The 21,048-nt window shown below is 37.4% G+C and overlaps 1 protein-coding gene across 1 annotated transcript in view; it reads right to left on the bottom strand.

The window, feature by feature from the left end:
* The window catches only part of LOC112058272 (uncharacterized), a 53,553-nt gene extending 33,298 nt beyond the window's left edge, over positions 1-20,255 (bottom strand). Inside the window, exon 1 of the mRNA XM_024098983.2 lies at positions 19,996-20,255. Coding sequence (XP_023954751.2) covers positions 19,996-20,240 — 245 coding nt within the window. The 5' untranslated portion in view covers positions 20,241-20,255. The remainder of the gene's footprint in view (positions 1-19,995) is intronic.
* Between the last annotated feature and the right edge of the window lie 793 nt (positions 20,256-21,048).

The following is a 21,048-nucleotide window of genomic DNA, read 5'->3' as shown; positions in this document are numbered from 1 at the left end:
TCGTCAGTGGCTTACTTAAAGTGTTTTTCAGATAGCATGGGTACAATGACTGTATGATGCTCATAATACGTACTATTATCGTGAATCGCGGTAAATTTTCAACAGTAAAACGAACTGTCACCCGCACCATCCTACATGAAACGAACTGTAGTGGGTCGTTTAAAACAGGCTGATAATAAAGATATAAAAAAATAACAGTAGGTACCTACCACCGTTTAGTCAAAATAAAGATTGTAGGTACCTACATAATAGACGAGAAATCGAACCAATTTTCCACTCAAGTTTAAAAGTAAGTGTCGAGAATAGCCAAAGCTAAGTTTAGCGCCTGACTGAATCCAGATTTATCATAGATCTAGCTTTACTCCTATCTAACCTTCGCTGTCTAGGGTGAAATAGTACTAGCGATCCGTAAAAATAACCTATATTTCTATACCAATGTATTAATTACTTACATTATAAAGCTCAAGAGTTTGTTTGATTGATTGAACGCGCTAATCTCAGAAACTACTGGTCTGATTTGAAAAATTCTTTCAGCGTTAGACAGCCCATTTATCGAGGGAAGCTATAGGCTATATATTATCCCCGTATTCTAACGGGAACGGAAACCACGCGGGTGAAACTGCTCGGCGTCAGTTAGTATTTTATAGCAGAAAGATTATATTATTTGTTTGTTTGTTTTAAATAGGCTCCGAAACTACTGAACCGATTTCTTCGAAAAATTCTTTCACTGTTGGGAAGCTACACTATCCCCGGGTGCTGTATGCTATATTATATCCCAGTATTCCTACGGGAACTATGCGGGTGAAACCGCGTGGCGTCTGCTAGTATTTTTAAGGGGTAGCATATGATTATTTTTTTTATCTAGAATATATTAATATTTTGGCGTTATTGTCTACCAAAGCACACCAAGGCAATTAAATAATTTGATGTAATTTCATTTAGACAACCTTAACTTTTAAAAGAATTTTTGGCAACCTCAAATGATTTTTTGTAATTTATCAAAATCAAAAACGATTCCATAACAAATAATGGAAAATTATGTATCAATAAATCTATAGATAACCTAGCTATCAATTTTTGTTACGGTCAATTACGGAACCCTAATGAGTTTATGAAGAGTCGACAATAAACCTATATAGGTATTTTAGGATATTTTAAAGGAAGAAAGAAACCTATAACCTATATTTTAGATATACTTATTCCAAACTAGCCGATGTCCGCAAACGACGACGTTCTGTACTAAAACTTCATAAAAACAATTCAGTAGCTTTGCCGTGATAAGTTAACAAACAGACGGACTATCGCATTTGTAATATTAGTATGTATGGATTCCGACCCCCCACCAGGCGACTGACGACATCAAGTACGAGTAAGTCGCAGTATTCGCTGGATGCCGGCGGCCCAAAATCGTGATGTTTGGAAGACTCTACAAAAGGCCTATGTCCTGTAGTGTACGTCCATCGACTGATATGATGATGACGTATTTAGATCAAAATGCACTTAAAAGTACATAATAAGTGTAAGTAAAAAAAACAGTTAATAATTTCGAATAGAAAAATTGAAACATCTTCGGGTAAACAAAGAATTGATTGACACGTGAATCTAGTTGGAATGTCGCCAAGCCGTGCGAGATGCCACAGTCAGTAAAATGAGGCGAGTTACGAAGAGAAAGGCGTATATACGCACGCGCAAGCATTAATAGGTCGTCCTATGTGGCTTCAGAATCCCTTGAGCGAGGCTATCGTTGATAACGTTATCGGATGACGGTGACAAGCCAAGCATGGTAGATGTACCTTGCTTGGCTTGTCAACGGGTTAAGACTCAGCACACAAAAAGTCATGCAGGCATGGTTTATTAATGGTAATCTCAAGCGTCGTATTTTGAGTAAGTACGTAGGTACAGGATGTACCCAAGAAAGGACAGAAGTAACATCCAACGGGTTAAGAATCTGCATACAAAAGCGACCGGTAATCTGAAGCGTCGTATTTTGAGTAGATACGCGATGTACCTAAGAAAGTACAGAACAGAGCCAACGAACGACATGCAAGATCATTCTATATATCTTTAGAATCTCCTGAGCGAGGCTATCTTTGATAACGATAGCGAACGACTATGACAAGCCAAGCATGTTACATCCAAGGTTTAGATTCGGCACAGAAAAGTGCTTGGTAATCTGAACCATCGTATTTTGAGTAGGTACGTGATGTAGCTAAGAAAGGACAGAACTGAGAAAACGAAGATGACGAATTAGTTAGTATAGGTCGTCCTATATGGCTTCGGAATCCCCTGAGCGAGGCTATCTTTGATAACGTTATCGAATGACGATGGCAAGCCAAGCATGCTACATCCAACGGGTTTAGACTCCGCACACAAACGCAACCGGTAATCTGAAACGTTGTTCCTTGAGTATGTAATGTAAGGTAAGTGTAACACAAGAAAGAGATGCAAACGAAGATGTGTTATAGATTGAGAGTCTTGGATAGCTAAAAACTGAAAGTTCATTATGCCTTTACCTTAGGTAGGTAGGTAGTGCGGTACTATTAAGTTTCGACCCTGGTGGTGGCATTGGGAGGTAGCAAGGTCCTACAACCATTTAAGTTTAAAGCGTAATCTATACTAATATTATAAAGAGGTAAAGTTTGTAAGTTTGTAAGTTTGTCACATTTTTTAAATGGGGTAATCTTCGGAACTACTGGTCCGATTTAAAAAATTCTTTCACCAGTAGAATGCTACATTATCGGGGAGTGCTATAGGCTATATTTTATATTAGTAGGATATATATGCGCCAAGTTAACACAGTTTTTGTCATACAGGTCGGACCGAAAATCCTCTTAAGCAGACTTATTCGCATGCGCTGCCTTAACCATTGTGTAAAATTGAAATTAATGTATGGAGACTTTATGTATCTTTAAAAGTTCTACAAAAAAGTCCGCGACACCATATATCTATCTTCTATATATTAGCAGATATAGTACCTTTTGTGTTTTAAAAATTATAAATTTTATATACTTAGGTTTGCGTCATTATTTATGCTACTTAACTTAAATCCTTATCAAAATAAATTATTTAATAATCACAAGGATATTATGGAGATAAGATTTGCCCTTTATAGTATGTTAATTAGTTAAATAGTTTCGGAGATAATACAAAATTTCTAAAAGACGCAGAAATTCCGCTACATGACGCCCCGCGCTTTCAATTACGTAGTTCCCGTTCCTGTGTGAATATGGAAATCAAACATAGCCTATGACACTCGCAAATAACGTAGCTTTCTATTGGTAAAACAATCTTTCAAATCGGTCCAGTAGATCCAAAGATTATAATTTTAGCATAGAAATCTCTATTCTCCTTTGTCATCGCACCACGCTCATAGGGCTGGACCGATTTTGCTAAGGGTAGGGGTAAGGTAGGGAAGGTATAGGGTAGGGTAGGGTACAGGTAGGGTAGGGGTAGGGTGGGGTAGGGCAGGGTAGGGGAGTGTATGCCTAGGTTAGGGGTAGGATAGGGGTAGGGAAAGGAAAGATTACGGGTAGGGTAGGGGTAGGATACAGTTAGGGTACGGGTAGGGTAGGAGTAGGGTAGAGGTAGGAGATCGATACTGAAGCCTATTTTCTATTTTTTGTCTGTCTGGGCATCACGCTGAAACTACATAATGAATTCAAATGATACTTAAGACGATTTGAGACCATAATACGTAGAAGGATAATAGGATACTTTTTGTCGCGAAAACAAAATCAGAAATGGGTGAAGTAGAGGTAGAAAGTTTGTACGGAAAGTCATTAATTTTTCTAGGTACATTTGTAAATGTAAAATGATGAGTGGACTATTTATTAGGTGCAAGTTATAAAACCTGCAAAATAGAATGTCAAATAGGGGTTGAAAGTTGACATCGATTTTTACGCGGACGAAGTCGCGGGCGTCCGCTAGTGTTATATATTTTCCGGCAATCAATGAGAAATCATATCCTCAGACGTTAGTCATTTAGCTTCGTGGCGACTGGCAACCTTTCGAAAAACACGGACAAATATAGAATTTCCAGAGACTCCAGCGAAGGGTTGTCACGGGTTGACATGATTTCTCGTTAAGTATATATAAAACATTATAAAGTTATGTTTTATACTTGGACTACTGAGGTTCTGGACCTACTACCTCTGGACCTAGAGGCTACATTCCAAAGCCACCACGGTCAAAATTTTACAGTACTAACATAATATGGCAGGAACATGAGACTACAAACTTACAGCTTTTATAAAGTGACGAAGGTCAGGCAGTCACAGCTTTTAGTTCAGTATCAGAATTTCTCCTGTAGCAATCTCAAATGTACCTTACTTATCATGACTAAATTAAAGCTGTCAAACTTGGAATACAATAAACTCAATTTAGCAGTAACATGTTTATCTCTCTTGGCATTTTCCCTGTATTGATTGTTGAATTACTACTCGCATTATTTTACAATGATTACATCAGTTAAATGACTAATTATAAATCATGTCAAATACTCTGAGATTTCCTAAATCCCTACTAATATTATAGATGCGAAAGTTCTTCTAATATTATAGATGCGAAAATCTGTCAGTCTGTTATCTTTTCAAGGCTAAACCGCTGACACGATTTTGATGTATGTTGGTATAGATGAAATAAATGTTTATCAAGTCTTTAAAGTTTATCAATTAATATTCCCGGTAATTAGTACATTGACTATAGTTCTAGAGTAAAAGACCAAAAAGAAGATAAAAAGAATTATCAAAGTCTTTAAAGTTCAACAATTAATATTACCGGTAATTAGTACATTGACTATAATGTAAAAGACCAACTGAAAGAAAGAAAGACGAATGGACACCAACTGAAGCCGGTGGAAAACGTGGAGCCGCAGGAGGTTGGGATCATACCAGGACCACGATCTCAGAAATGAAGGAACGACTGCAGATAGAGAGATAATGTAAAATGTAACGGAGTAAAAAGGGCCTGGAAGTTAACACTAATTTATTCGTACACAAATTCGTAGACATCCGCTAGTGATAGAATAAAAGAAAACAATAACAATCCGAAATCTGAAATGCATACAGTTAATATATTCAATACCTAAAGGAATCTATTGCAATGTTTATGTAATCGCGTATCTTATTAATGAAAGACATGTTACGCAATAAGTTCATGACCAATAGTCCAATAATATCTAATTAATTCTGAAACACGACAACACCGGATGTTTGTTTTATGTATTGATGACTGGTTTTACACACTACATAATGAATATCATGACTACCCTATCAGACAGATCATAATTGTTTGATTTTTGACGTCCACTGCTGAACATAGACCTCAGAAGGTCTTCCAAACAGCACTGTTTTGAGTCGCCAGCCTACAAAATTCTCCCAAATTGTTATTTTCCCATTAATATCAAGTAATAATTCTAATAAAATTAAAATATACTTCATTGCCTGTAAACAATCCATATAATATGGTTTTCCTAGAACGTCAGCAACTTTGGTAAACCCACGGTACATTGGGTAACACGTTGAAGCTCGGCATTACATACATCAAAACTATGTGTAACATGATATGGCCAACAATATTAATTAATTATGTGTACCTAATCGAGTACGGCTTCTATCTGCTGACCTAATTGCCGATCAGAAGAGCACAGCTGAATAAGAGCGACCTCGCAAGTTCGTCTTGTACTTGTACGTATATAGCGAAGCAGGAAAGTAACCCCCTAGTCCCTACCTCGAGAGACCTCCGGGAATGATGGGGGCCGCCCGGCTCTTCGGTTGAACGTCTGCCTACGATCCCCTACCTACGTATTACATTACGCATAGCTGAGTTAAGGTGGAGACACATCGTTGCCTAACTTACTCGTGGGTGAGTATAACATTATTTTTAACTAGCGGACGCCCGCGACTTCGTCCGCGTGGAATTCAGTTTTTCACAAATCTTGCGGTAACCATGGATATTTCCGGGATGAAAGGTAGCATATGTGTTAATCCAGAGTAAAATTTATTTCCATTCAAAAATTCAGCCAAATTGCTTCAGTAGCCGCAGCGTCAAGGTTCACTTTTAACACTGCTTTTTGCGTAAGATAATCTTGCTACTGGTGAAGATAACAAAATATTCGTAACACAATTCGATTGTGTTTGATTTAAACGTTTGATCATGAAATAAAAAAATATCTGACTTCGAGGACACGAAACAAGTGCTTGCTGCAAGTTAGTATGTCTTTACCCTTACGATGCCTTGGATGCGCAAGGATATTTTACATTTCGATAGCTAGGCAAAGATTTCAGTTATCTACGCTATGATAAAGATGGCGGATATCATACACATGACATCACTGTGCAATACAGTGTACGTAAGCTGTACAGATTTACATATAGTAAGTAAGTAGCGAAGAGATTGTCGTTGTTTTTTTCCAAATGTTCTTTTCGAATTGACATGAACTAATTTTCGATAAACATAACACAGACATTATCACCGACGTAAATGATATAGCTCCGCAAACACTCTGAACATCAACATCTTACATGTTTACGACAATCTACGAGTGTATAGTCGTAAGTTGTTAAAGAGAACGAAAGTACGATTATTTTGTGGAACCTTCGTCATTCTCTTTAGTCAACATAATTTATGAACCAATCGATAATCACAGATACATAATTTTAAATGAAAGACCTAATATGTCAATTGTTTCAGGGCGCTTTGCTAGTGCTAGTAACAGTCAGTCCTCGGAGATGTCTCAGAAGATAATGGTAATTTATATCTTACAAAATCGCTGCAATGTCAAGAAGAATTTTATGTTCGTTTTCATGGAATTCATTACAAATAAATGAATTGAAAATGCAACACTGCTCGAAAAAAAGCGCTGTGTTTTAAAAACGCTGTCGTGTGAATATATATATTGGGAATGTATTTGTTGTATTTGAACACTCTCTTTTAACGTCCGTTAAAAGAGCTCTCGTGCGAATGAGGATTTAAATAGTTAAAATTTATTTATTTTGTTATCATCCGCGAAAAGCCGACGAACCCATGCGACAACGTCACCGAGGTCCGACAAAGTACTCTCTACGTACGTTTCACCCCGAAACCGGAGCATCCACACGAGAACAACGTGCAATTGCACGTTGTAGAGTCAACATCTCGCGACGTTGTCGCATGGATTTTCCCGGATGATAGGAAAATAAATAAATTTTTATCTATTTTAATTCTAATTCTCTTCTCCTATTCTAAGATGAACTTCCGCAAAGTAACGTCTGCTTCTATTCAAATTTAAATATGGACTTAGTTTTGAATTGACTCTTTGTATAGATTAGTGAAATCAGCTAAACATTCGACATCTGACGTGTTCACCGATCCACACATCAAATGTACCGTGTTGGTACTCCGCAAGCCCATCCCATAAATAGAAAGCAGTATAACCACGATTGAATTTCAGCTTCGTGCAAGGTAAACTTAAGCACCGCTTGACCTTATGGAAAATGCCAAGTTTCTTGCATGCCGTTTTTCCTTTGAATTCCATGCATTGTCTGAAATTGATGTTGGACGACTTACTGATGCTGACACCTGAATGCTATCGGTGTTTAATACTGAAGTAATGATAAAAGCCTCAACACGTCAATGGTAAAGAGGCCTGATTGAACACCAAGAGGATTCGATCCCCTAAGAGTAGGTACAACAAAAGTCCAGCGACTATTGTGTAACACATCGATTACCAAAGTGGTCCAGGGGGACCCCTAGTGCTCTACGGAAGACTCTGTGGGGGTCTACGTTGACGTGCATAAAAATGGGGGTTCACGATTTGTAAGCGGGGGTCCACAAAAACCTGGTTTCATATACTGAATGGGGAGTATTCTAAATAAAATAATTGTAATTTGATTGTTTCCTTGTGCTGTGAATAGATATTAAAAATTTAAGTTGGCTGAAATAACTTTCTGCCTGGATAATTTTACTTTTTGTCATTCACTCACAGGATCAATCAATTAATTAACTAACTGTTATTTCGTGGTGGCTGTAGATTCAGTTGCAACGAAAATTTTCATAGGTAATCCTAATCACGGTTTTTGTTAAGTTTTGGATATAAATTAGCAGGGGGTCCACCGGAACCAGTTGAATTATATGTAGAGTGGTCTATGAGAAAAAAAAGTTTGGGAACCTCTGGTCTAACATGTAGAGCCTCGTCGAGTATTCCTTAAATTTTTCACTGTCCTTCAACCTACTACGCGATAATTGACTTCATTCAACAAAATGCTCGGTAAATCTTTATTTCTCTGACTGGCTTCGAAAAAAGATATCTCGGCCGGGCCTAAATGTTCGAATTGGCGGAGGCACTGCAGTGTCATCTGCCCTCCTAGACAAATGGCACGTCGATTCTCTTTCTGCAATCGCTAATGCTTCGAAAACTAGAAAAATGTATGGGAATGACAGATCTTGATCACGTGACCTGTCGATAGCAAATACATACATCTTTCTAGTTTTCGAAGCGTTAACGATCCTAGAAAGAGAATCGACGTGCCACTTGGCTAGGGGGGATGGTTTTCTATTTGTTTGTCATGGTTGATACTGTATTCTGCAGTATCTACAAAGGCACGCATTAAAGCTTTTTCTACTTGGAAATTTCCTTTCAGTCTTTTTAATGCAAAATGCAAATCGTAACGAGTACATTGTTTCGAGCAAGAAGAGAAGCAATACCAATTGTCCGCGACTACGAGAACTTTCCATCATAGATACGTGTAGTAGCTATAAACTATAATGGAAGGTTGCTTAGGGAAATTGTTTTTCGCGAAGACGTAATTGTTATTTTTTACCTTAACAACCAGTGGGTTTTTAAACTATACTATGTAAAGTGCCTACCCCGAAGCTCCGCGGTTTCGCTCGCGTAGTTCACGTTCCCGTGAGAATATAGGGATGACATATAAGACTATGACACTCAAAAATAACGTGGTTTACTAGTAGTAAAAGAATTTTCAAAATCGGTTCAGTGGATTCAGAGATTACCCCCTACAATACCGGAAACTTTATCTCTCTATAATATTAGTATAGACATAGAAATTAATATTTGTATAGATTGTACGAAATGAAATACAAATTCGTAAAGAGTTTCAGCGTAGGCAATGTTTTTTTTTTGAATTTATGAAGTGCAGGCCATTGACAACGTAACAAATGGCATGTTTACAGGTTGGTAATTACATCTCAATACCTTTATGAAGTTATGTGCGTTTGAATTAAACTCTGTTATTGTATTTGTGTGTGCATTAAAGTTTTACTTCTTCTTCTTCTTTCTTCTTCTCTATTCTGTTTTATTTAAAGTTATTTAATGTCATTTGAGCAGCTATGGAGGAAAACATCGCAAAGAAACATGACTGTCTGATTATTATTTATTATTAATGTTCCCAAAGTTGTGTGAAGTGTAGTAATCCGCAATACGCCAGCGTGTAATGGGCCAAGACCTAAACCGAAATCCTTTTCCTTTAGAGAGGAGACTCGTTCCCTGTAGTGAGCCAATAGAATAACGACAAAGACGATGTTTAATTCTTGCCTCTATAACAAGTAGGTACGACAATAGAATAGCTAGTATTTATTATTCTTTACAAGTTAGCCCTTGACTATAATCTCTCCTGATGGTAAGTGATGATGCAATTTAAGATGGAAGCGGGCTAACTTGTTAGGAGGAGGATGAATATCCACATGAACGCTAAATCACTTGGCAGTACGTCTTTGGCAGTAACTTGCCACGGTCGAAGCCTGCCAGCCAGGTCTGGACCAATTAAAAAAACCTCAGTCGGCCCAGCCAGGGTTCGAACCCAGGACCTCCGTCTTGTAAATCCACCGCGCATACCATTGCGCCACGCCACTGTCCCGGATAATAATTATGACATTAAGAAGGTTTTAGTTTATAATTGTTTTCTTTGTAAACAATACGCGACGCGACCGCTCTATCGAAAATAACGTGACAGGTATTTTCTTAGGATTATTAAACTGTTGAGTTAGGTGAAATGGGTAAACAACTTGCACAGAAAATTAAAATGTAAACAAAAAAACAATAGAGTTCTTCGGTAACAATTAGTTAAATCGTCCGCGTTTACTATTAATCAGCGCTCCTAGTACGAGATTACACGCCTCGCGTTATTCATGGCTTTCGAGAATCGAGTCACTGTAACGACATAGACAACTGAAAGTGAAATATTTCAGTAGAGATAATTACTTATATTCAAAAAACCTATACAAAAACATGACTGTGTAAAAAATTGTTGATGTTAGCCCTCATTCGCACAAGAGTTTTTAACGTCCGTTAAAAAACTCTCGTGCGAATGAGAGCTTTAAGACGTTTTTAGCAACTTAAAATAGATAATAATATGTTGGTAGAAATGAGTTCCGTAAAGCTGACGTAACTCTATCCAAACAAATAAAATAACGTACAACGTGCGTTGCGAGAACTTTTTTTAGATTTTTAGAGGAATCTATAAAATAATTAAAATAATTCGACGACATTGCTTCCTACTGTTTCGACGTCCGCGTTGTTTTGCGTTATTTTTTCTGACTTTATTCTTTTCTTGTCTGATCTCAATCAAATCAAAAAGCCGTCTAGAAGATTAGTTTAATCTAACATAATATATAATTTTAAAAAGTGGCCGTTATCATGTCAGTTATATTAATAATAAAATAATCTAAGTAGATATGTACTTAGTATTGAATTTCTAAGTATATTATCATAAACATGATATGTGTTGATTGTATTGTATATCAGAAACTTTCAAGTAACGGTTTTCTATATCGACTTATATCAATTCTGTATCGTCGTAAAACCTCGTACTAAGTACTCCTGTTTTAGGTTTCAACGTCCACTGTTAGGTCAGAGTGGCGTCTGGAGCTGCAATAAGGGCATTGCACGTTCTATGTATTATAGATCACTTGTACAGGGTTATGTTGTAAAACGAATAAGAGTGCACGCCAGCTGCGACGCAGCTGCTGCGAGCCGCGGTACCCGAGGGACGCCCAGCAATCTTACCAGTATGCACAGATGCGAAAAACTCAGACATCTTATGCAGGTGCTTCTACACTATCTTAGTTATGCGATCATCTATGGACCAAATGGTTTTTTAGAGATTGGCTCACACAGTGATAATGAAGCAAAGTGTTCCTTCGCCTAGACATGGTTTGCTTGCCTTGATTGCTGGAATAATATTCGGCAATACAGCAGATTTCGCTTTGTCGAAATCAGTGCTGCCTATACTAGAGCCGATGGCTATGTACTGTTTACCAACAAACTATAGGTAATAATTTTTATCTTTAATATATAAAAGCTTTTTTATCGAATTTATTTAGAATTAATATTTTCATTACTTTAAGAATAAGTTAATTAGGTACAATTGTTATAAGGTGTAAAATGATTAGCGATTTATACCATAATTTTTAATTTGTTTGTTGGCTTCCAAGGGCGGAGTTGAAAGTTAAATATTTCCTAATGAACAAATAGGTATATAAAAATTTTGAAGTCGTCACTGTCCCTCTCTCTAGTTGTAGCGTGGTATTGGACAGGGAAATATACCAAAACCATTCAAAAGTCATCAAAGGCGAGATACATATTACACAGACGATTCCACTAAAGAATTTTTGAACTTGGCTAAGCGATTTTTGATGCAGTTTTAAATAGAAGATAAAACTGGTATTTCAAAACTAAATACTAGCAGACGCGATGTTAAAGAAGTGGACAACGAATTGATTCCAATACGAAAAAATCCAGCTTCGTAATTGGTCTAACATTGGTTGAAATCTAAATGGTACTAACGTATATCGTTTGAGAAATCCGTAACAATTAGTCATATTCGAACAAAATAATTAATTGTGCTTTTTAAAAGTAAAATGGTAGTTTAATGTTCGTGTCTCCGAGTTCTTGCGTTCAAAGTAAAGTTAACCTTCCCTTTGCTTGCTGCACGCTACCAGAAATTACCACTTCGAAGAAATGAGGAGAACGACATTTGACAAGTGCGACGGCGATTTTATCTAGACGTTAGAATTCCAAATTTAAATATTTTCAGGGTAAGTTTTTAAATTCACTGTGGCTCATTGATTTATATGTAGCAATAAGGCCGCCTTTGTATGCTGTGTATGTAATGCATTGATTGATATAAGTTTCTTCTTCTTTTCATTTAATTGTAATAGTAATCCTCTGAGCTGTTAGTATGTACTTATACTGAATAATCACGATATCTTAGAAATTGAGCTTTCAAGTTAAAAGGTCTCTAAAGGGATGATGACAGTTTTTTAAATTGTATATAAATTAGGAGTATGCTAATAGTAAAGCAATTTTGTAAATGTAACAGGGTATCTGCGATCATGACTTTCGGAGCTACTGGGATTTAGAGGGTCAGATTTGCGGCGCTGCCACGGATTCCTGAAAAACGCCCCATACAAAATGGTACGATTTAATGACGTCGTAGGTCATAATCTATTAAATCTATTTTGCAAATATCCAAACAATCTTTGCTTTTTATGTATTAACTAGCGGACGCCCGCGACTTCGTCCGCGTAAATTTCGATGTCAACTTTACTACGACCCCTACCCTACCACTACCCCAACCCTACCCTACCCAACCACTACATCTACCCTACCCTACCCCTACCCCCACCCTACCCCTACCCTACCCCTACCTTACCTACACCCTGCCCCCATCCTACCCCTACCCTCCCCGTACCCTATCCCTTTCCTACCCCTATCCCACCCGTACCCCTATCTCACGCCTATCCTACCCCTACCCTACCACTTCCCTATCCTACCCGTATCTCTACCCTACCACTACCCTACCTCTACCCCTACCCTACCACTACCCTAAATCCGGCCCTAAACCTACCCTACCCCTACACTACCCCTACGCTTCCCTACCCGTACCCTACCCTACCCTGTAACTTCTCTATCTTATTCCTACCCTTAGCGAAATCGGTCCAGTCCTTCGAGAGTGGTGGTATGACCATGAGAAATAGAGACTTCTATGCGGATGCTATTCTATGTGTGGTTGTAGGAGGTAATCTCTGGATCTACTGGGCCGATTTGGAAAATTGTTTTACCAATAGAAAGCTACGTTATTTGCGAGTGTCATAGGCTATGTTTGATCCCCATATTCACACGGGAACGGGAACTACGTAAATGAAAGCCCCGTTCGTCATATAGCGGAATTCTTGCGTCTTTTAGAAATTTTGTATTATCTCCGAAACTATTTAAGTAATTAACATACTGTAAAGGGCAAATCTTATCTCCATAATATCCTTGTGATTATGAAATAATTTATTTTAATAAGGATTAAAGTTTAGTTGTATAAATAATGACGTAAACCTAAGTATATAAAATTAATAATTTTTAAAACACAAAAGGTACTATATCTGCTAATATATAGAAGATAGATATACGGTGTCGCGGACTTTTTTGTAGAACTTTTAAAGATACATAAAGCCTCCATACATTAATTTCAATTTTACACAATGGTTAAGGCAGCGCATGCGAATAAGTCTGCTTAAGAGAATTTTCGGTCCGACCTGTACGACAAAAACTGTGTTAACTCGGCGAATATATATCATACTAATATAAAATATAGCCTATAGCACTCCCCGATAATGTAGCATTCTACTGGTGAAAGAATTTTTGAAATCGGACCAGTAGTTCCGAAGATTACCCCATTTAAAAAATGTGACAAACTTACAAACTTACAAACTTTACCTCTTTATAATATTAGTATAGATTAGTTAACATTGACCTTATTTACCCGAATGTATCTATCATAAAAATCAATATATTCAAACCTAGTCATCATCCCTATTGCACAAATTGCCGCGAAATACTATGTTGTCAAATAGTGGTTGGTGTTGAAAGACTTTTAAGTGGAAGTTATTATTTTTCAAGCTATATTCATGGAAGTTGGTTTTACGGCAATTTAAACAGCTAATTGCTAAACTTGAACATGTGCACAATGTTTACAGTTAAATTGGTTACGGCTTTCGCTTTGGCGATCAACAATGACAATAATTTAGTTTTTCTAGATTGTCTACACGCACTTGGTCAGTGTAGCACGGTTAGTGTTTCTACTATTGTAAAAAACTATGGTGAAGATAAATGATGTTGCATACTTTGTATTATAATAGATATGAAAATTGTTAATAGTTTTGACTTAATTTCTCATTTTAATTTTTGTCAATCCAAGTTTTTCTTTTATTTTCTTAAGCTTTATTAATTTTTTTCTGATAAAATTAATTACTTAGTCACTATATTTTTTAAAACGACAAAAAAAAAGTTTATTAACGATTTTCTTTTATTTTATTAAGCTTTATTTTTAAATTAATTAATTATTATGTTTATATATTTTTTAAAACGATAACTGTATTTTATTACCCGTATATTCTCCGTATAAATGGGGGTGCATAAAAAGTAACTATTCCGTCATCTTTGGTGGTCCACCATATTAGATTTAGAATTACGTCATTAGTTAACCATGCATTGTCATCCAAACTAAACGCGTATCGGTTAGAGATCTTTAACAGTTGCTGGATCTGACCTACACGAACTATGGAAGTTAAGCAAAAGAGTATACAAATACACTAATGGAACAATTACTTATAACAAGAATGAGCTCAAATTGATAGGCTAAAATTTTCAATATAAAGTGGGCCAAGGATCCAAAAACCTGACACCACGATCTTTCTTCGCGAAGTTATAAGACGCCACAGCGCGCTGCATTTACTAACCGGCTTTTACCAGATGCTTTTGTGTGACTGTCGAGGTAGACAACAATTATTTACGTAATCTTGCTCGCTATATGTCCTTGCTCGGGTTTTCGGCACTCTTCCGGAAGGAAAAAATATTCTTGATTATTTTAACTGTACTTAAACATTGTACCTTTAAGTAATGTGCCTGTCTTAAACTGGAGATAAGGACATATTCCTTACTTGCTTTGTTTATAGGCCATAATTTTCTACTAACACTCAGCTGGACCTTTTGATTGGTCTGTCGTTCATAAGTATAAAAAAAGTGTTTTTTGAACGTCGACTTACTATCAGAATTACAGTTATTTTTAAAGTACTTCGATTTAATTCACTTGCTTGCACTTGCAAACATACTTAGTCCTTGAAAAAAAAAATTGGAATGATGCTGTTAATTAATTCAAACTGTACACTTATTACCTAACTAAACATAATCAAATAATTATACAATACAACATTGAAATCAAACACAAATTAGACAATACGAGTATTAGGTAGGTACAACTATAACATATTTAGTATATGCGTTTTCTTTTAGACCTTTGTGAGATACAAATCATCTGAAAAGCGTCTGGCGCTCCTATCTAAAGAGGACAGTGTCACGGAAAATTCGGGAGGGTTCGCGTATCTATAAGTACTTATAACTACCTAGTTGAAGTTGTAAGTACTTATAGTAAGTATGTACTTATACAGGGTGATTCGGTCTTTAGTGCGGATATTTTTTTTCGTGGTTCTGTATCATTAATAGAATATAAATCTACAAACAGTTCGATACATTTTATGTAATTTTTTTTTTAATTTATGTCTCTAAAATAACAAAATAATGTACATATTATTACTAAACAAGATATATTCAGCTTAAAAGTGATCTGGTGACGTTCTTTAGGTATCAAACGTAAATAAAATAAACGCACAATAGGGTGACCCTAAAATTCTGTTCAAAAGTAAATAACTTTAGCTAACGATAATTTTGTTATTTTTGAGTTAAAAAAAAAAAAAGAAAAAATACGTGATCATTAAATTTTGTTTATGTACAAAATATAAAAATATCCGCACTAAAAAAATTTTCTTCCTGTATACGATAGACAGAGATGCAGGTATACTTACTAAGTATATCAGTCATCACCTCTGTCCAACGTAATCGTCACTAACAGCATTATTTAGAGCTTTCATCAATCAATCTTTTTGTGAATAGTAATATTATAAAGCGCAAGTGTTTGTTTGTCTGTTTGTTTAAATGCGCTAATCTCTGGGACTGATTGACTGACGGGATTGTAAAAGTTATTTTTGTATATGATAGATACCATGGCATGATAAGGGGTAAGAAACTTGCCATTAAAGTCTGTCCTTTATAAATCGAGGGGCAGATAAGGGTTTTTAGCACGACCGAAGTCGTGGGCATCTGTTAGTGTTAGGGTATAGATCATTTTGAAATCAAATCATAAGTCGCTTATTTCAAGTAGGTTTATTTTAAATCAGAAAAGAAAAGCCAGCAAGAGCCTTTTAAAAACATCATTACGAAGATGATAAATGAAGTTATTTCTATACTTCATGTGAAGGTAAATAAATCATCATCAGGATAATGACTGAATAACAAATATTCAAAATAATATTATAAATGCGAATGTACTTACTTCTATGTGAGTTAGATTAATTTTGCTATACCTAGGGATAAAATGAGAACTTTGGATTCTCAGAGGTAGATGCAACAGAAGCTAATTTTTTAGCGAAAATTAAAAGGGATGGAGTGAAATAGGGGTTAGAGTCTGTAATTAGTACACAGACTATCGGTTATAATAAAACGAATATAAGAACTTTGAATTTCCATCCATATAAGGTTGAAGTTGAAAGTCAGATGATACGTTTATAGAATTTCAGGAAAGTTATTTACTATCCATAAAATGAGGTCAAAAAAGGATGAATGTTTAGACCGACGCGGACAACTCTGCTAGTAACTCTATGAATTAGTCTGAGTAATTCTTTTTCAACTTAGTTTACCTCAGTAAGTAGTTACGTGGAATTGCCTACCAATCACTTGAGCCGCGAAAAGTTCTTTATAGGATGAAACTGGCAATCTATTACGTAGTTTATATGCTGTGCTCCGCATGTTGTTTAAAACAAAGCACGTGTACGAACAGTGAGCCACACAATTTATAAGGTGTGTCAGGGGCGTACCTCGGTATGGCATTGGCGTAAGCACGAGAACTCGTCTGTGGACTGCGTCGATATTAAACACTGTCTACGTTCTAGGTCTTCCATATATTTACAGGAGCGCTGTAAATACAGTGTAAGTGACTTTTTGGTTTAAAGAGTCGAAGCTACTCATACAGCAACCGTATGAATAAGATTAATTTATTCGTACGATTGCTGGAATAATTGCCTATTCTTATTATGACAATTGATTAGATGGACGACTAGCATTAACTTAAGTCTTAAAGAATACCTACATAAGATCTTCGCCGTCTATTCAGAGGACACAGGTTTGCTTTCCGGTGAAGGAAAAACGTCATGTAATTTTATTGACTCTTCATAATGTTGTAAAGGCACAATGACTATATAAATAAAAATATACACCATAACAAATATTCTATGGTTTATGGATTTTTAATGTTGAATTGGATGCAGAGCACAAGAGGTTTATGGAGATGGCAGGAGAAGATGGAAGAACACGATTTAAAAATAGAGATTCAAAAACAAAATCTTAAATCTGCCATGTTCTTAAATCATCATCATCTTAAAAAACTCGTTAGAGTATAGCCGTGCAGATCCGAAAAGAAACTCTACTTCTCTAGGGATTTTTCGTAGGAGGGTGTCGTCGCTGTTGTGAACCGTTGGATATTGAAGCAAAATTACATAATCGTCAATGCTTAGTTTAAGTCATTATAATTATGCTGTTCTTGCAACCATTCTGACGGCGTAAGACGCTAATCAACATGACAGTGAGTCTAAACTAATTAACGTTATCCGTCATGAAAAGAATCACTCACAGCTGATGGGTAAGTTAACAATCGTCCATTCGTTCGAAAGCACAAGTCAATTGTTGACAACATTTTGGTAGGAACTTTTAGGTATACTCCGCGCCAAGAAACAAGTCCCGTAGACGCAGTGCTAATATCTTCATTGCGCTCATTGTCATTTGGTAATGACGATCTTATTGTCATTAGTGTAAGGCGCTGTGAATAGGGATGATCACTAGGTTTGAATATATTGATTTTTATGATACATTCGGGTAAATAGGTTCAATGTTAACTAATTTATACATAAAAAGCAAGGATTGTCTGGATATTTGTAAAATAAATAAGATTATATAAATTCAAATCTATTAAAATTTTTTTTATCGCAATTAGATGAAAATTCATACAGTTTCAGCTTCCTTACATTAAATGTAACATGTTTCAATAAATGAACTATAAACATAAACGCACAAATAACAAAGATATTAGTAATTTTGTTTGGACGCACAAATCTAACGATCAGCGAGCCATCGACGTCACTAATTCGTGCCATTTTGTATGGAGCGTTTTTCAGAGATTCGCGGCAGCGCCGCAAATCCGACCATTTAAACCCCTGTAGCTCCGAAAGTAATGATCGCAGATACCCTGTTACTTTTAGAAAATTGCTTTACTATTAGCATACTCTTAATTTATATACAATTTAAAAAACTGTCATCATCCTTATTGTAGTTCAGGTTTTAGACGCGGGACTTCTTTCGTGGCGCGGAGTATAGGTACCTAGCTAAAGATCTATACTAATCTAATATTTTCTGATTTCCAATGAGCATTTCGAAGTGAGGACATATAAATTAAGTACATAATAGGTACCTACTTAATATAAACCTGAAAATGTAAAACGGCAACTTTACTCAAACAAGTCCGCGGACAAAAGCTATTTAACGATAATGCCACTCTGTCCCGTCGCACTACTACACTGCACACTTTACGGTTTACGGTGAATTTATTTTTCAACGGCCTCCGTCTAAAAGCAGCAGATTTAGCAAATCCTAGTTGTGAGACCGGGGTCGACCACTCTTGCAGACCTACAACACCCTCACCTCACCCACCCCTAATTTTCACTCTTTTGGCCGACAGGGATCTAAATCCCACCTCCGCACCGAAACACCCTAACGCCCTAACCCAGTCACGCGGTTCTGCTCCTAATGTACTCGAGTGTTGGTTCTAGTTTAGCGTAAATTGAATATAACGAGGCCGAGAGCTGTTTCAACGAAACGTCGTCGAGGGTACGCGATATAATACTGTAAAGACACGCAACTTTGGAACCTAATCCACAAATATAAGAGCGAAAATGGCGTGCATGTTAATCTATAACATCAAACACGCACAACTCGCTGCTGGCGAAGACACTGCCACCGGACGGACGAGCCTCAATCCCTTGATAAATCTACACGCACTGTTATAAAACTATACAGTACGAATGTATGTAAGCATTGCAATGACGCATATAGATTGGTGGGCAACGCAAGATGTTTATGCAGTCACGTGGCTAAAGTCTACTACGGTGTGGTAAACAACAACTATAAGAATACTCAACAGTTAACAAGCTTATATGGGTAAGTCACGTTTCCACTTACCACTCGACTAATCATACGACATGTCGACTGTTCTGTTTGCATGTACATGAAGATTATGTAGGTATCTGACTGTAACTGTAGTAGGTAGGTATAACGCCAACAAGACTTGCTAACACTCAATAATTTAACAAACGTTACGTAGGTAGACAGGCATGTCTGCATGCCATAGCTATACGCGGCCTGCCTGCTGCTAGTCGTTAATTTCAATTTGCAACGTAATCTACATCGTCTTTCAACAGTTGCGCGGCGCGTATCTGCCCATATTACGATTACGAATGTGAGATACGAACGAGTACATCGATATCTCATACCTATAGTAAATAGGAACGACGCAAGAGCAGAGCAAAGACAGCACAGCCCGAGGTCGGCCGCCAACAGTCGCTCCGACCCTACGGCTCTCGTGATAAGGCGCACATCGCCTCGCGCGCCCGCTGACCTCACCGCACCGACAAATAATAAATATGTAACACTGATAAAGCTACAGAAGCGTTGACCGGCAAGAGAATCTCGTTCGGCGTATATCTGTCGTGTCCGAGGAGGAATCGTTACGGACGGCTATTTCTGGTGACGGGCCCGTCGGGTGCGTCGGGGACCGGCCGGCCGTCTCGCCTCACGAAGTGCGGCGCGGAACGTTACGCAGAGTAATGAGAAGGTCGCGTGTTACATACCTGCGTGCGGGAGCGGTGGCGGCTGGGCGCGCTGCTCGAACAACAGTCTTGTATGATGGCGCGCGTCGGACTGGCGAGGCGTGGGGCGAGGGCGGCGGCCAGCAGTGCGAGCGTCGCCGCGGCAGCAGTCGCCCGCGCCCCGCACCCCGCGCCTGCTGCACGCCGTGCGTGCGCCCGCCACAGCCGCTGCTGACATCAGCATCTCGGCGACACCGACTCCCGCTTCTAGGCACTCCTCTCCTCATACAAACAGTTGACACCCGAGTAATGTCGACGAACCGAACTTGTTTATTTATACATACACTCGTACATATACGAATTTGTTGATGGCTTTCCTCCAGTCGCGTTTGAAACCCTCGTAACTTTATTTTTAAGTTTTCGAATTTAATTATCACCATTAACTCAACTCATGACCTGATAGTGCTTGTAAACTAAGCTTAATTGAAATAAATGAACTTTACTTTAACTTTATAGAATCTACCGATATAAAATGCTTTTGTCGAGCGATTTTATACGATTCTTTAAACAAATCAATAATCAATTAATCACCAATAATGAGCTTTTTCAAATTCGTTTAGCTAAACGGTAAAGGTGCCGTACTCATTGTCCGAGGGGTGGTGGTTCGATCCCCATCCGCTGGACTATTGACGTACCTATCCACTCCTAGCACAGTCTTTTTCGACTGTTGGTTAGGAATAGTCACATTAAAAAAACCTACAAATATTCTTTTATAAAAAAAAAACTATTATCCTCACACGTAATTGGGGTAAGCCCGGGTAGACCTGACAAATGACATCCATATACAATGACATTATACTTTTAGGTAAGTATATATGTATATATCTACATTACGTTTAGAAGTTCGATGTCGTGTAGAAACCGTAAGGTATGTATTTTCACCTACTCCTCCAAGTTAGCCTTCAATCTTAGTTTGCATCGCTTACCATCAGGTGAGATTGTAGTGAAGGGTTAACTTGAAAAGAATAAAAAAAAATGTCATCCCTATTCCCTATAGGTACTTACGATATATTGTATGTAGTAAACAGAGGTAGA

This window comes from Bicyclus anynana, chromosome 3, assembly GCF_947172395.1.
Source record: "Bicyclus anynana chromosome 3, ilBicAnyn1.1, whole genome shotgun sequence".
Taxonomy (NCBI): Eukaryota; Metazoa; Arthropoda; class Insecta; order Lepidoptera; family Nymphalidae; genus Bicyclus; species Bicyclus anynana.
The sequence above is the reverse complement of the archived record's forward strand: the minus strand, read 5'-3'. Positions and strand labels throughout refer to the sequence as shown.